Here is a 15,450-nt window from a genome sequence, read left to right on the forward strand (position 1 = left end):
TAAGCCTGCCAAGTGCAGCTTGTTTCATTCCATCTGCAGTTTATACAAGTCTCAATACCATCTGGAGCCCAAGGTTTTTTTTTTTTCTGCAAGTATTGGGAGGGATGTCATTAAAGAAAAATGAAACAAAAATTGGTGCTAACTCTGCCTTAGGTAAAACCCTTCATCCTAGAGGTCTGGGGTCTAAGATGTAAAAGAGATAGGCTCTGGGAACTGGTAGCAGACTCCATTTGTTTCTTTTGATGTGGCCAAGAAGTTAAACTGGAGCATTTTTTCCTTTGTTTTGCAGGTCACAGCCAAGACTGCCTTCCTATTTATTTTACCTCAGTATAACGTTAGCGTGCCTGCAGCAGGTAAGAAAAGGACTGGGCTCTATCTTGCCTGGTCCTGTTAACCCTGAAGGTCTTGGAAAATATCCCTCTCCCCTGTGCAAGTGTGACCTTTCAGTGATTTCATCTCATCCTCCTAGTGCGAGATCAGCGAGGGGCTTCCCTCTGTGCTCCAGCTGCAGTTGTCAGAGGGTAAGCACCCTGGATTGCTTCGGTGCTTGACTCCTCTCCCTAGAGCCTCTAGTTGATTCTGTTGGGGACAGAACTTACAGCACCATGACCATTGATCCCTTCTCAAGAGAACTAAAAATCTTCTTAATTTTCTCAACGAGGAAGGTGGCAGGATGTTTCACTATGATGGTGCATGGAGATGTGCTCCAGGAACAGAGCACTGCATGCTGACTGGATTGGGGTCGGGAGTAAACCCAGGCCCAGACACACGTCTTGACAGGACTGACTGGAAAGCCATTGACCCCAGCATTTGCACCATAATCTGACCTGCAGTTGCCACGTATTTCTGGGGAGCCAGGTATCAGGTCTTCATAAGCAGTTTCCAGAACAATTGTGGAGCTGCATCTCTTCAGCAGCAAAGCCAGGTGGGCACAGAGCTGGGCTAGGCTAGGCTGGGCTGAACTGGACAGAGAGCTCACTAAAGGGGTAGCTTCTGCTCACCTCTAGCCAGTTGTCAGCACATAGTTGTTATCAACACAGGCTGGCTGAGAGCTTTATTCCCCCCACCCCCTCCCCGCCGGGCACCACAGAGAACCAGAAGAAATCTCTAGGTAGAAGTGCTCTGATATTTAGAGATTATAGCTCATCAGTAGAGCTTGTGCTTAGCCTGCACAAAGTGCTGGGTTGGATATCCAGTACCAAAAAATAACAAACAAATAAAAGATTTAAAGTAACTGGACATGGTATTATGTATCTGTAATCCTAGCTACTCAAGAAGCTGAGGCAGAAGGATTGCATGTTTGAAACCAGCCTGGGCAATGTAGGGAGACCCTATCAATGGAGAATGGGGGAAGAAAGAAAGGGGGACAGAAGAATTTGTTTTTTAAATGTTGGCAACTAATTTTGAAATTTTGTGAGCAGGCCACCATTATGTGGACCAAACCAAAACATCTTTAGGCCAAGACCAGCCCTTGGGCCTTGGGTCTACATTGGGCTTCTCAGCTCCCACCCCAGGAACCAGGCACCACTTTTTCTTATCTAGAAAGTGTGGGTGCCATCTTGTTGAACAAGGGGAGGATGTTTGCTTGCTGAATCTAGCTTTCCCCTAGAGAAAGAGAGGTACATTGCACTAGAGAGGTACGTTGCCTTGTCATTAAGATGAGTTTCTTCTCTGTTTCTGACTCCACCAGCTACTAGTGGAAAGATTTTGATGGCTAATCCATGATCCTGTGGTCCACAGAAGATGCAGCCACAAGTCTTTCCTGGGCCTACCTGTCTCCTGCAGTCACTGGCCAGGCTTTTGCAGAAGTCATACTTTTGGGGCAACCAACTCAGTTCATTCATTGAAGAGTCAAACTGAAACATAGTGGCAAAAGAGGAAGAAAATTCCATTCCTAAGAAGGAGAGACCATGAGAAAGCATGTCTCAGTCTTAGTGAGCCAGAAAAGACCACCACAATGAGCCAGAAAAGGCCACAGGCAGCACAAGTGTTCAGGAACAAGGCAGAGGCCTGTTGGTCCCATGTCATACTCCAGCCCTGGTAGGCATAATGGATTCTGTTGCTCAGTGCCATATGGTCCAAGGTCAGAGTCATGTTTCTTTTACTCTGTCACTTAAAAATCCTGAAACACCTATATATATTTATTATTTAGTGAATTTTAAAAAATTAGTTGTTTTTTTAGAAACTGTGGTAAAATAGCAGAGCATGCACCTGCAATCCCATCTCCAAAAGGGAAAAACAAACAAACAAAAGGCAGTAATATATGCATAACATAAAATTTATCATCTTTTTTTTTTTTTTTTTTTTTTGAGACAAGGTCTTGCTATGTTGCCCAGGCTGGCCTCAAACTCGTGGGCTCAAGTGATTCTCCTGACTACCTCTGAATAACTGGGATTACAGTCATGTGTCACTGTACCCAGCACAAAATTTACCATCTTAACCATTTAGTATAGTGGCATTAAAGACATTCACATTGTGGTATCATCCATCTCTAGAACTCTCTTCATCTTGTAGAACTGGAACTCCATACCCATTAAACAATAACGCCCTGTTCTACCCTCCTCACAGCCCTTGGAAACCATCATTCTACCTTCTGTCTCAGTCTGATAACACTAGGTGCTTTATACACATAGAATCATATAGTATTTGTCTTTCTGTAACTAGGTAAAATTTATTTTTAAATATTTTTCAGAATGTATTTATATGAGAAATATATAACTCTTTGAGAAAAATGTATAAAATACAGAAAAACATAAGAAGATAGAAACTACACATGGACCCCACACTCAGCAAAAATTTTAGTTAAAACATTTTGAGGTGAAACACTTTTTTTGTTAGTAGAATGTAGTGTATCTTTCCCATATTATTGATTATTATTCCATTCAACAAGATATTTTAAAAGCTTTGTAGTGTTTCTTAATAGGGACTACCACAAACTGTATAGTCAACTTCATATTATTGGATATTTAAGTTTCTAGTTTTTTATTGTAAACTACAGTGAACATTATTGCAGCTGGATTTTTGTGTTCTTTCATGATTATTTTCACAGGATAAATTCCTACTGCTAGAATTTCTGGGTCAAGTATAATATACTTTTTAAATATTTTAGGTGCATTTCCAAAATATCCTGTTATCTAATACTTATGACCCATAAATTCTAAGGTTTTGAGGAATTTCTGTAAACATAAAAGTACATAGGCTTTTCATTTTTTAAAGGTCAGCATGTTAGTTTGTAAATTTATAAAGAGATGTTTAACTATCAAATACTGTGCTGGTATTTTCATTTCATTTCTCTCCCAAGGCAACTTATGTGGAATGCCAGATCATAACTCAACATTAATAATTTACCATGAGAAAGTATTGTCCTGGGAACCGTATCAGTTGATGTTCCAGTGTCCAGGAAGTTCTTTTATCATAGAAAGAGCCTTCTTAGAGAATCAGCAGACAAGTGATAACCTACTACGTCTGTCTCACAGCTGAGGTGAGAGGTGTAGGCTGTGTGCTCCAGGACCAGACTAGACCTCTGGGCATGAAGAACTCGTCATCTTGGGAGTGCCCCTTGCCCATCTCATCCTGTCTTCATGTGTTTAACTAGTTCCGTGATCAATCCAGACAAGTATTTGTGTGCCTATTGTGGGACAAGCCCTACATGGAAAGCAATTTAAGGGAGAGATAGATAATAAATAAACAGTACATAATTATAATTATAATAAGGTCATAAAGGAAGTATACAAGGCTGTGTGATTGGTAAAGATGAATGGGTGAGAACAAAAGTGTTTTTGAGAAGCTGACTTTTGAGCTGTGGGGGGTGAAGGAGGGTTGTGCTTGGGGACATAAAGAGGGATCTGGGCAGAAGAAAGCCTTCCTGAAATAGGAATTCACGTGTGTAAAGGCCCTCGCCAGAGGAACAAACACCCAGCGTGTTCTAGTGACTGAACACAGGCCAGTGTGCCTGCAGCCAGCCAGGGTCGGCATTTTTCCAGGGTGGGACTGTTGGATTCTGCTTCTGGAATCCTCCTCCAGGCTTGCAGGAGGCCTAGGTAGAGGTATGTTAGAATCCATGCTAGACCAAGGGGGTTTCAGTTACTTTAGAAGGAAAAGATAAAGTATTGTTAGTCTATCTGTTTAAATCTTGCCATTTGGGGCTATTCGAAATATGACAAGAAGATAATCAAGAGAGACAATGAAATCAGAATAGCCTGCTTAATTCTGTTTTGAGCTCCTTAATCACCAACCCAATATGGTAATGTTTGGTTTGTAAGAACTGGAGGAAAGCAGACTTCTCATGGGAAAAAACACTTTACAATAACAGGTCTGTTAAGGCTGTGATTTGTAAAACCCTCCTGGAAAACTTTTTCAGGGCTGGAAGTACTTGGAAATGTCTCCTTTTTTGTCTAAGTAGGGTAAATTCTGACTTCTAAGACTTCTTTAAGTCCTGTGTAACTCACTCAACTCAACATTTACAATTGAATTTTAGTAGAGGAGAGACTTTTCATACAAAGTGGTCTATTGTTTGTAAATGCCTGTCTTCCTTTCTGAGGCTTTCAAGTTCTAAGGAAAAGAGACACAATAGTGACTTTGAGGCATTTTCTTGACTGCCTAGTTTAGCTGTGACTCCCTCTTTTTCTCTACTCTATTCTTTCAAGCTCTCAGTCTTGGTCTCCTAGAGCTATGGTAGCAAGTATGATAAACTGAGTGGCTTCAACAACAGAAATTTATTGTCTCAGACTAGGGATTCTAGAGGTCTGAGATCAAGGGACCAGCAGGGTCCTCTGAAGGTGCTGAGGAAGGGCCTGTTCCAGGCCTCTCTCCAAGCTTCTGGCAGCTCCCAGCTTGTGGTAGCATGTCAGTCTTCACATGTCAGACTCTGTCCAGATTTCCTGCTCCACTACGGCCTCATCTTAAAGAATTAATCTGCAAAACCCTATTTTCAAATAAAGTTACCATGTGAAGTGTTGGGAGTTAGGACATCAGGTGAATTTTAGAAGGGACATAATTCAACCCATACCACCAGCTACAAGCTTAGGATTTTGTGGCATTATAATCAGAAAATTAAAATTAAGCTCCAGGGAGAGACAGACACAGAATGGTTATAATGATGCTTGGCATTCTAGTGGAGTTACCACCACACGGGGCTCCTTGTGGTTGTCTTGATGGTCTACGTGATAAAGCAGGATGGGTTGCTCCTTTTTACCAGAGCCTTGCTCTTCTTTTTTTTTCACTTGCCACCCTGTTAGGGTTGCCAGAATTAGCAAATAAAAATCTAACACTGCCAGTTAAATTTAAATTTCAGATAAATACTAAATACTTTTATTTTTAGTATAAGTATGTCCTAAGTTGTGCATGGGACATAATTACACTAGAAATTTATCCTTTGTTTATCTGAAATTCAAATTTAATGGATTTTCTCTGTCAACCATACACCCTACACAGCTCTTGAAAGGAATAAAATGTCAGGTTTCTGTTCTTACCATTAGAAATTCTTGATCTTTCTTTCTGATTAAAATACCCCAGAGTGTTTGGTATTATGGTAAGAAGTTATATATAGACTATAAAAGGTCAGAAAATAATAGGAGTTTGAGTCTTGCTATAGGCAGACCCAAGGCTTGCTGGCCTCCCTTGTGATAGAGAGCAGGTAAAGGCCCATTAGAATCAAGCTTATATTTCCATGGTTGTTTAGGTTGTGCCACTAGTATGCTGAGTTGTCTTGGACAAACCATTAACGTCTGGAGTTCCATCCCTCATCTGCAAATGGAGAGCAATGGTCACTGTCTTAACCCCAGGATTTCCTCAAGATAGGAAGCCCGAGGAGTCCTCTTAAGTGCCTGCTACTCAGATTTTCCACAGACCAGCACCATCAGCATGACCTGGGAACTTGTTAGAAACGCAGGCTGTCAGGCCCTATTATAGCAGAATCTACATTTAACAAGATCATTAAAGTTTGAGAAGTTGGCTATAGGTTACATGAGTGAAAAGCTCCAATTAGGTTTTCAAATAATCCTGAGCTTCTAATCTCTAAGTAAGATGGGGAGACCCACCAAATGTAGTAATTCATTTGCATCTTTCTGTCCTCTTCCAGTTTTGGTTTTTCTATAAATACTTGTTCTGGCAATGGGTAGAGAGAGTTGGGGAGTAACATTGAGTCGATTTGGTTTCCAGCTAGAGCTGCAGCTCCTCAGGAAGGGAGTTTTGGTAGCTTTGATGTTCTTGGGCCTGCTTGGTGCTGCACACCTAGAACAGAAAGGCTGAGCTGGAGGAATCTCTTGAGGAAGGGCTTGCTTTGCAGTGATCAGAGGTGACAAGGAACTATCCCCTGGCTCTGTTGATCCCAGTTAGTTTTATCACTTCCATCTGTTTTGTTGCATTTTGCAGCTAAAGATGAAAAGCTTAGGAACCTCCCACACCATAACCTGGTGATTGTTCCCACAGCTGCTTCTAAGATGAGACACACTGCTCTTATAAACCACTCAGACAGATGGTTTTAAGGCCTCATTCAGTCAAAGACCATTGTCCAGAACTCAGTTTCTTATTTCCTTTCCTGGCTGGCAGAAATTAGTGTTGTGCCATATACTTGAAAGATTGGCATCACATATCAAACTGGGCCCCTCTCTGTAAGATGAGCTCATGGGAGACAAGAAAGAGAGGAGACAGGTGGGCAGCAGTGGCTCTGGAGATGGAAACTGAACTTGAATTACAGATAAAGCTACCCATCCTGAACCTGTGGCCCTTAGAACTGAGACTTGAGCCTCATCTAGCCTGGCCTGATACTTTTATAGTCCAGGAAATAGAGGCTCAGTGGTGATTATGTTCCCAAAGATGTACTAGTAAGGGTAGAGGAGGGGCTGGGCTGCCCACAGGCTCTGCAGCACCAGAATCCAGGGAAACTTTAGCAAGGCTAGGTGTTGGGCATAAGGGGATGCCCACCAATGAGACAGAGACATGGCTCTGTCCTCATCCTGTTGTGCCAAACAACTTCCAAGATCTTCTCTGGCCTCAAGGTTCTGTCTGTATGATTAGGGAAAATATAAACCAGAGTCACTACCGTGCCTGGCTGTAGGAAGCCTCTACCTAACAGCTAGCCTGGACTTGATTTTTTTTTCCACTAATTAAAATTTACTAGGTGTAACTATTGTGCAGAAAAGTGGACAAATAAGCAGTCTGCTTGATGGATTTTCACAAATGGAACACATCCATGCAACCTGGAGGGGGCCCCTTCCAGCCTAGACTTGATTTTATCCCGTTTCCCATCACATCCTAGAAAATTTATCCCACTGAGGGTGGAGCTTCTAGAGTCTTAAGTGAGCAGAACTCCCAAGGTGCTATGGCTGTTGGTTAGCCAGCTCCACGCCTGCCTGGGCCCTGCCTTTTGTTTCTCCTTTCGCTCCCCCACCGTGCACCCTCTGGCCCAGACTCCACCTCACATCTCTCTTGATTGTCATTGCCCCATTTCTTCTGATCAGATCTTTTCTTCTTTTTAGCCAGGATTTTTTTTTCCCCTAAGCACGTGTTCTTGTAATAATTTTTGTCCTCAGCTTAACAACAGCTTACTTATTTTTATACAAGTAATAAAATGCCTAAATTTTAGATTTTTTGTTGCTGCTGCTGCGTGTGATCCTTGAGAGGTTATTTTTCCTGGATGGCTCTCAGTGAGTTTGTTTTTTTAAGCATTCTTTGCATTTGGCAGCTTACTGAATGCATGTGACATGTCTGGGGAGTGTCGTATGAAGCCACAGATTTGTAAACTGCTGTGGTCTGTGCCTGGCACCTAGAAATTCTTGTTGTATTTTTTGCCTGAATCCCACAGGGAAGGCTATCTCCCTATACAAAGAAATGGTGCCTCCAGAAAACAATGCAGAATTTTAGGGCTTTTCTTACCAAATTCACTTTAACCCCATTCTCTCATCTTTTCCCATCATCATTGTATTCTTATCTTCCTATGGTAGTATAAAATTGGAGAAAATAGATTCTAAACCACAATATGAGTAAAAATGGTAACTGAAAATCTTCCACCTAGATCTTTCATTTTCTGGGCTGTGTGTGTGTACGCGTGCGTGCGTGCGTGCGTGCGTGCGTGCGTGTGTGTGTGTGTGTGTGTGTGTGTGTGTGTGTGTGTGAGAGAGAGAGAGAGAGAGAGAGAGAGAATTTCTGATCTCCTTGGCTTGTAGGTGGCTGTCTTCTCCCTGTACCTCTTCACATTGTCATCCTTCTGTGTATCTGTCTCTGGGTCCAAACTTTCTATGTTCTGAGGACACCATTCATATTGTAGGACCCACCCTAACCACCTGATTTTAACTTATTTCTGTAGAGATCCTACCTCCAAATAAGATTACATTCCAGCATTGAAGATTAGGACTTCAACAGGGGTAGGGCATGGACAGGGGTGGGGCATGATTCAGTCATAACAGCACATTGTGTGTGTGTGTGTGTGTGTGTGTGTGTGTGTACACACATGTCTGAGAACCAACATGGTGCTTGTAGTTAAAATGCCAATGGCCTTATCTTCCAGGTTGGGAGGCCAGACAGGAAGTGGCCAGGCAGAGTGGGGGTCAGAATGCTGCCCTTTTAGGCCACGTGATCCTGAATGTCTAAGCCCTGTCTTCCCTGACACCTTGGGGAGTGTGACAGGCCTTCAAGGCTCAATGAATGTACCTACTGTGTGATTTGAAGGGGTATCTGGAAGCAGAGAGGCCTGCCCGGCAGACAGTGGGTGTGGCTCTTAGCATTGGTGGTCCTGGCCCCACCCTACAAGCTTCAGATCCTACAGGCACAGTTCTGCTTGTCTCTGAGCCACAGCTGCCATGTCAGTAAACAGGGATAATACGAAGGATTACTGTGAGGAATAAATGATGTCAGTCACCAGACATGCTCAGTGTAGGGCTTGGCCAATAAATGGCTTACAACTGTCCGTTGTATTATTTATTCTACATGAGTACCCAGATAGGTTTTTTTTCCCCCGTGGTTATTGTACAGTGACTGTTCTGTTGCTTCATCTTCCGATTCTTTCTGTGGAAATGGTCATAATGGTTTCATTTATTTGTACAGAACTTTACAGTTTTTAAGTCAGTTGTCTATTTTATTTTTATAGCTTTGTGAAGAAAGGGTAGTTTGTTTTATTTCTGTTGTCTAGAAGAGGTTTTATTCCTGTTGTCTAGAGTCAGAGAGACCTTAGTATTGTTCCCATCCTGGCCGTATGAGCAATCACTGCTCAAATCCTTTCAGGAATTCTTATCTGCCTTTGTACTGCTTTGTGCAACTGAAAGTACATATTTTTTATTTTCCACTTTTTCTTTTTTTTTTTTTCTTTTTTCTTTTTGGAGGGGCATGGGGAATACTAAGGATTGATCCCAGGATGCTTTATCCCTGAGCTCCATCCCCAGCTCTTTTTAAATTTTTAATTTTAACACAGGGTCTTGCTAAGTTCTTAGGGCCTCCCTAAGTTGCTGAGGCTGGCTTCTAACTTGTGGTCCTCCTGCCTCAGCATCCAGCATCTCTGGGATTACATGGGTGGGCTGCCTGCTCAGCTTCTCTTTTCTTATATGAAGGGTGGAATACAATACGTTCTCTTCTGTACATTGCTTTTTTCCCACTAATTAATATATCTTAGATATCATTTTGTATCGATATGTGACTCAGTGACATGCACGTATTTGTAAGAGTACAGCGTGCTGCATTTTCACATATGTCCACACCCATGTGGTCATGATCTAGACCAAAGTGCAGCTTTCTCATGCCCCTTCCAGCAAATACTGCCTCCCAAGGGAGTCTCCATTCTCAGTCCCCTGGTTAGTTTTACCTGTTCTTCATTTTATTTCTCTCTGGTTCTTTTTGTTAATACAGTTATTCTTTAATTTTAGTTGGGTCAGAATCACTTGAAGGTATTTTTAAAAATGGATTCCTGGGCCCTTTACTCTGAGTTTGGTTGGTCAGAAACTGGGATTGGGCCCCAAGAAAGTGCATTTCTAATGCTGTGGACACACTTTGAGTAGCTGTGGAACATTACAGGTTGACATGCCTCACCCTAAATGCTTAAGAAGTGTTTTGGGTTTCAGCTATTTGGGGATTTTTGGAATATGTGCATATTTGTGAAGAGAGATCTTGGCATGGGACCCATGTGTGAACACAAATTCATTTATGTGTCATATATACCTTATTCACCTAGCCTGAAGGTAACTTTATACAGCATTTTTAGTGTGCTTGCATTTTGACTGCAATCTGTGCAGTTTTCTGTTTGTACTACATGTCGTTGGTGCTCAAAAGATTTTGGATGTTGGATTATCAGATTAGAATGCCCAACCTGTGTATCTGAATCTTATTTACCAGTTTCTTCTAGATTGAAGACAACCTGGATTGCTTTTATTAGTTTACTGTTAAAAATAATTCTGTAGTGCATCACCTTGTGCGTGTGTCATTTTTATTGTGGCAAGTATGAGCTCTAGGATGTGTTCCCAGAAGTGGAATTGCTGCTTCGAGGGTTGATACATTTCTAATCTCAACAGAAATTGCCAAATTACTCTCCAAAGAGGTAGTCCTATTTTGCATTTCCTTAACAGCCGTGTGTAAGATGCTTCCCCACAGTCTCAGCAAGAGTGTATTTGCAAGCTTTGAGTTTTTGCCAGTCTGATAGGTGTGAAGTGGTATCTCAGGTATTTGCATTTCTCTTCTATGTAAGGCTGAACATCTTTTTCAGTGAGTAAGAGCCATTTGTGTTTCCTTTCTCTCTAAATTTTCTGTTCATATCTTTTGTCTACTTTTTACCTGCTGATTTCTTATCTTTTTATCCTTATTCTAGGACCTTTTTACATATTAGCAAGATTAGCCTTTTAGTTCTGATCTGAATTGTAAAATATTTTCCCTAGGTGATCATTTGCCTTTTTTATTTTTGTGTATGTGCTGGGAATCAAACTCAGGGCTTTGGGTATGCTAAGCAAGTGCTATATCTCTGAGCTGCACCCCAAACCTCTCAATTTTGCTTTTGGTGAATTTTTTCATATCTAAGTTCTGGATTTATATATAGTATAAAAGATTTGAAATAATGTGAACAGAGTTATTTTACACATCAGATTTACAGGGATTAGAAAACAAACTGGGAGAGAAAGAAGGGCCCAGGGAATACTGTGATGCTCTTTAAGTAACCACTTCTTCAGACAAAGGAAGAAAGCTTGTTGGCAGCTGCCGAGACTCTAATGAGTTTTGAAAAGCAGATGGGACTGCAGCAACACATGGGCAGCAGCCCAAGTGAGGAGGAGGAGGTCAGAGACTGCACAGCAGTGTTCAGACAGGGTGGGAGACATGAAGAGAGGCAGGAGACACTGCTTATAGGTGAAGTAAGGAATATAGGAAAGATCCTATTTGTTTTAGGAAACAAAACAGGGTTAGAGAGGTCACAGAGGTCATTAAAACAGCCAAGGTTTACTGACTGTTTAGATCTCTCTTAATCTGTGGTCAATGACAAGCAGAGCAAGTGTCATTTTTGATGGGTCATGGGATGGCCCATCTACAGGGCAAGATCACTACTGAAGGTTTTCTCTTTCAAAGCTAATTAATTCTACACTAGTGCATATTGATATATTCCAGGGGATATGTAGATAGAAGACTCATAGAATATTGCTATTGGAAAGGTGTTGGGTCATTTAGGCTGTCCACAGATTTATGGCTTGTGGTCAGAGCTGGCCTGCATATGTGTTTTCTTTAGCCAATTTAGTGTTGGCTCATATATTGTTTTTTAAAATTTTTAAGTTAGTCACCAACATTTTAAAATCAGATGATTCTTGTAAAGATCTCTTTTTGCTTTTGAAATATCAGGAATCTGCCCACATGGGCTATATCTGTCTCTCAGCCATAATGGCTGAGAAGCAGCTTCCCCACCAGTTCCCTCACCCCCATGGACACACATGCAAGAGTTTTCCGCAGTCACCACTGATCTCTGTTGTGTCTCTGACACTGAGGCTACCTGTCATTTGCCATTTATCTCAATTTTAGCTGTGTGTTTCTCTTAGAAAGGTTTAAAAGAAAGTAGATTTTTAAAAAATACTGGTTTCTCTCTCAGAGTGGAGATGTGAAAGATATACCAAGAAGATGGATGATACATTTAAAGAAGAATAGTTAAAAGCATATTTCTGTATGGAAGTGAAGGATATTGCCTGCTTCCTACAATGGGTCTCCACATTGAATGACAACTGGATCACTTTGCCCATTTGTAGGCATTTTTCTGTGGCTCATCATCAGTTAGATCCTTTTCTGGTCTGATAGCCCAGAGACATGCCAAAACTTACTTTTCTAAAAAATGATGAAAGGTTACTGCCAAACCATTGCCATTCTTTATGAGACTCTGTGGATAGGGTAATTCGTAAGTACCAGGTACTCTTATCTGGGTAATGAGAGCCATTTTATAAGAATTAGTGAACAACCAAAACCTTTTATAATAAAAGTTTAAATCATTAGTTATCACTTTGTTTAAAGGAAGTTCCAAAGCCTATTGTTCTCTAGAAAGCAGAAGGAGTCCAACCAATTTCCTTTGCTACTCTGATCAAAAATAGGAAGATAGTAAGTCAGAAAGCAGTTGAGGTGATTTGTATGAGTCAGAGCATTGCTTTTGAGAATTTGGGTCTGACACTGTTTGTTATGAGTATAGGAGAATGAGTTCAAAGGAGCAGCGTATTAGCAGCAATGAAGCCCTGGAGGAAGTTCAAGGGTTCTGTTGACCTTGATATGGCCTTTGGAGGCTGGGCTGGAGCACTGGAAACCAAGAGCCACTAAATGAACCATATCCCAAAGTCTCTGAATTTTCTGAACTCTGTTACCTCATCCACTTTCTTTGTCCATCTCATGAGATGGTTATGAGTATCAAAGAAGTCAATGCATTCTGAAGAACTCTTGAGATCAAAAATTGAGGGTACCGAATACAGTTAAAATTCCAGAAGGAAGTTGAGAATCATTCCCTGAAGCCAGGCCATCTGCTGGTCCTTTTGATTTTGTCACCCAGATCTATCCAACAAATTTGTCTCTATGGTTCTGCCACCCTCCTAGGGCAGGACACCCCTTCTGTCTCCCCATCTCCAGGAATTCTTGCCCTTGCCCCTGACTGCTGCCCACTTCCACCCTTGCCACTAACTCAGGCTTTATATGGCAGGAGGGGGATCTTTGTAAATGAGGAACTGAAATCCTCCAGGAACTTTTCATTGCCTTTATGACACAATCCATGCATCGTAGTGTGATCTATAAGGGGCCCTTTGTGTGATTCCCAACCTCTGCAGACCCCCAGCCTGCCCCAACCCAGCCTTGGGTTCACTTCAGAGCACTTATCACACCTGTTGCTAGTTTTCACTGTGTTTTTAAAACTGTGGTAAAATACACATAAATTTTACCATCTTTGCCATTTTTAAGTGTGCAGTTCAGTGATGTTAAGTACACTCACATTGTTGTGAAATGAATCTCCAAAGCTGGGTTCATTTTGGAAAATGGAAACTCTCTTATTCATCAAACAGTGACTCCTCATTCCCTCCTCAGCCCCTGCACCCATCAACACTTCTCCATGAATTTGACTACTCTGGGAACCTCCTACCAGTGGAATTGTAATATTAGTCTTTTTGTGACTAACTTGTTTCACTTAGCATGATATCCTCAAGTTTCATCCCATGTTGTAGCTTGTGACAGAATTTCTTTCATTCTGAGGCTGAATAACATTCTAGTGTTATTTGTACACCACATTCATCTGCCCATTCATCTAGGTAGACACTTGAGCTGCTTCCAGCTTCTTGCTGTTGTTAGCAGTGCTGTGTGTGAGGATATACAAATACTTCATTAAGCTCTTGCTTTCAGTTCTTTTGAGTTTATGTTCAAAGTATGATTACCAGATCATATAATAATTCTATTTTTAATTTTATGAGGTACTGTTCTCTTTTCTATAGTGACAACATCATTTTACATTCCCACCAATAAGCACAAGTGTTCTAATTTCTCCACATCCTCACCAATACTTTTTTTTTTTTTTTGATAGCCACTCTAGTAGGTATGAGGTGATTTTTATGTGCATTTCTATAATGGTCAGCGATGTTAAGCATCCTTTTATGTACTTGTTAGCCATTCATATGTCTTCTTTGGAAAAATGTCAATTCAAGTCCTTTGCCCATTTTTCAAATTGAGTTGGTTTTTGTTGTTGTTGTTGTTGCTGAGCTGAATTTCTTTAGCCACTTTTTAAAAATGTTTTTATTAATATATTATAGTTACACATAATTTTGGGGTTCATTTTGAACTGGGATTGCATTTTTCCTGTCTTCCTCATAAAGGAGGATCAAAAGAGACAAACTTAATGGCAGCATATTTTGAAACTATAAAATAACTAAACACAATATTTCACCATCAAGACCATCATTATTAGGCAAAATGGGATTTTACTGAGTCAAACAAGTACAGCCTAAAATTTGTGAAATAACACCCATGGGGGCTTCAGGTATTTGTCTAAAGCTTCCTAAGGGTCACCTGCCTTTCTTTACTCCAAACACTTTCGTTCCAAAGAGAAATTGATAGAGTAGAGAATACATGCATAGAATATAATTCACTCGAAATCAGGTCTTATTATTTCCTCTTTTCTTCTTACTTCCCTCCTGGTGTTTCCCTTCCTCTACTCTACTGATCTTCCTTCTATTCATTTATAGTTTTTTTTTTAAATTGGTGCTTTTTAGGTATACAATTGGAAGTGTGAATCCCATGACAATAGAAGGGAGATCAGTGGAGTCGAGGAAAGTGATAGGGAGGAGGGACTGGAAAAGGGAGGAATGAAATTGACCAATTATGCTGTATACATGTATGGTTTTTAAGTATATGAGGATTTGGTATATAGTGCTGTTTTAGTTAGCTTTTTCGCTGCTATGACTAGAAGATCTGACCAGAACAATTTTAAAGGAGGAAAAGTTTATTTGAGGGCTCACAGTTTCAGAGGTCTTGGTCCTTAGAAGGTGGGCTCCATTCCTTGGGGCTCCTTCAAGTGAGGCAGAACATCATGGCAGAAGAATGTGACAGAGGGAACCAGCTCACACAGCATTCAGAAAGCAGAGAGAGAGAGAGAGAGAGAGAGGTCTCCACTTGCCAGATACAAATATAGACACCAAAGCCATGCCCAATTCCCACCTCCCTCAGCCACATCCTAGTACTTCAGTTACCACTTAGTTAATCCTTAACAGGGGATTAATTCACTGATTGGGTTAGGACTCTTACAACCCAATCATTTCTTCTCTGAAACTTCTTGCATTGTCTCACATGTAAGCTTTTGGGTACACCTCACATCCAAACCATACCAAGAGCTAAGCTCCAAGAGGGCTGGGGCTCTGCCCACCTACCTACTACTCTCTTCCCAACCCGGTCCAGAGCCCTGCACATGGTTTGTGATAAGCATATATGCATGCAGCTCAACAGTGAAGGACACAAGAGTGTATTCACCTACCTACCTACCTT

General features: G+C 41.2%; 1 protein-coding gene across 1 annotated transcript in view; it reads left to right on the forward strand.

The window, feature by feature from the left end:
• The window catches only part of Tram2 (translocation associated membrane protein 2), a 76,940-nt gene that overhangs the window by 40,593 nt on the left and 20,897 nt on the right, over window positions 1–15,450 (forward strand). The window contains exon 2 of the mRNA XM_005318567.3: window positions 290–353. Coding sequence (XP_005318624.1) covers window positions 290–353 — 64 coding nt within the window. The remainder of the gene's footprint in view (window positions 1–289; window positions 354–15,450) is intronic.

The sequence above is a fragment of the Ictidomys tridecemlineatus genome, chromosome 8 (assembly GCF_052094955.1).
Source record: "Ictidomys tridecemlineatus isolate mIctTri1 chromosome 8, mIctTri1.hap1, whole genome shotgun sequence".
Taxonomy (NCBI): domain Eukaryota; kingdom Metazoa; phylum Chordata; class Mammalia; order Rodentia; family Sciuridae; genus Ictidomys; species Ictidomys tridecemlineatus.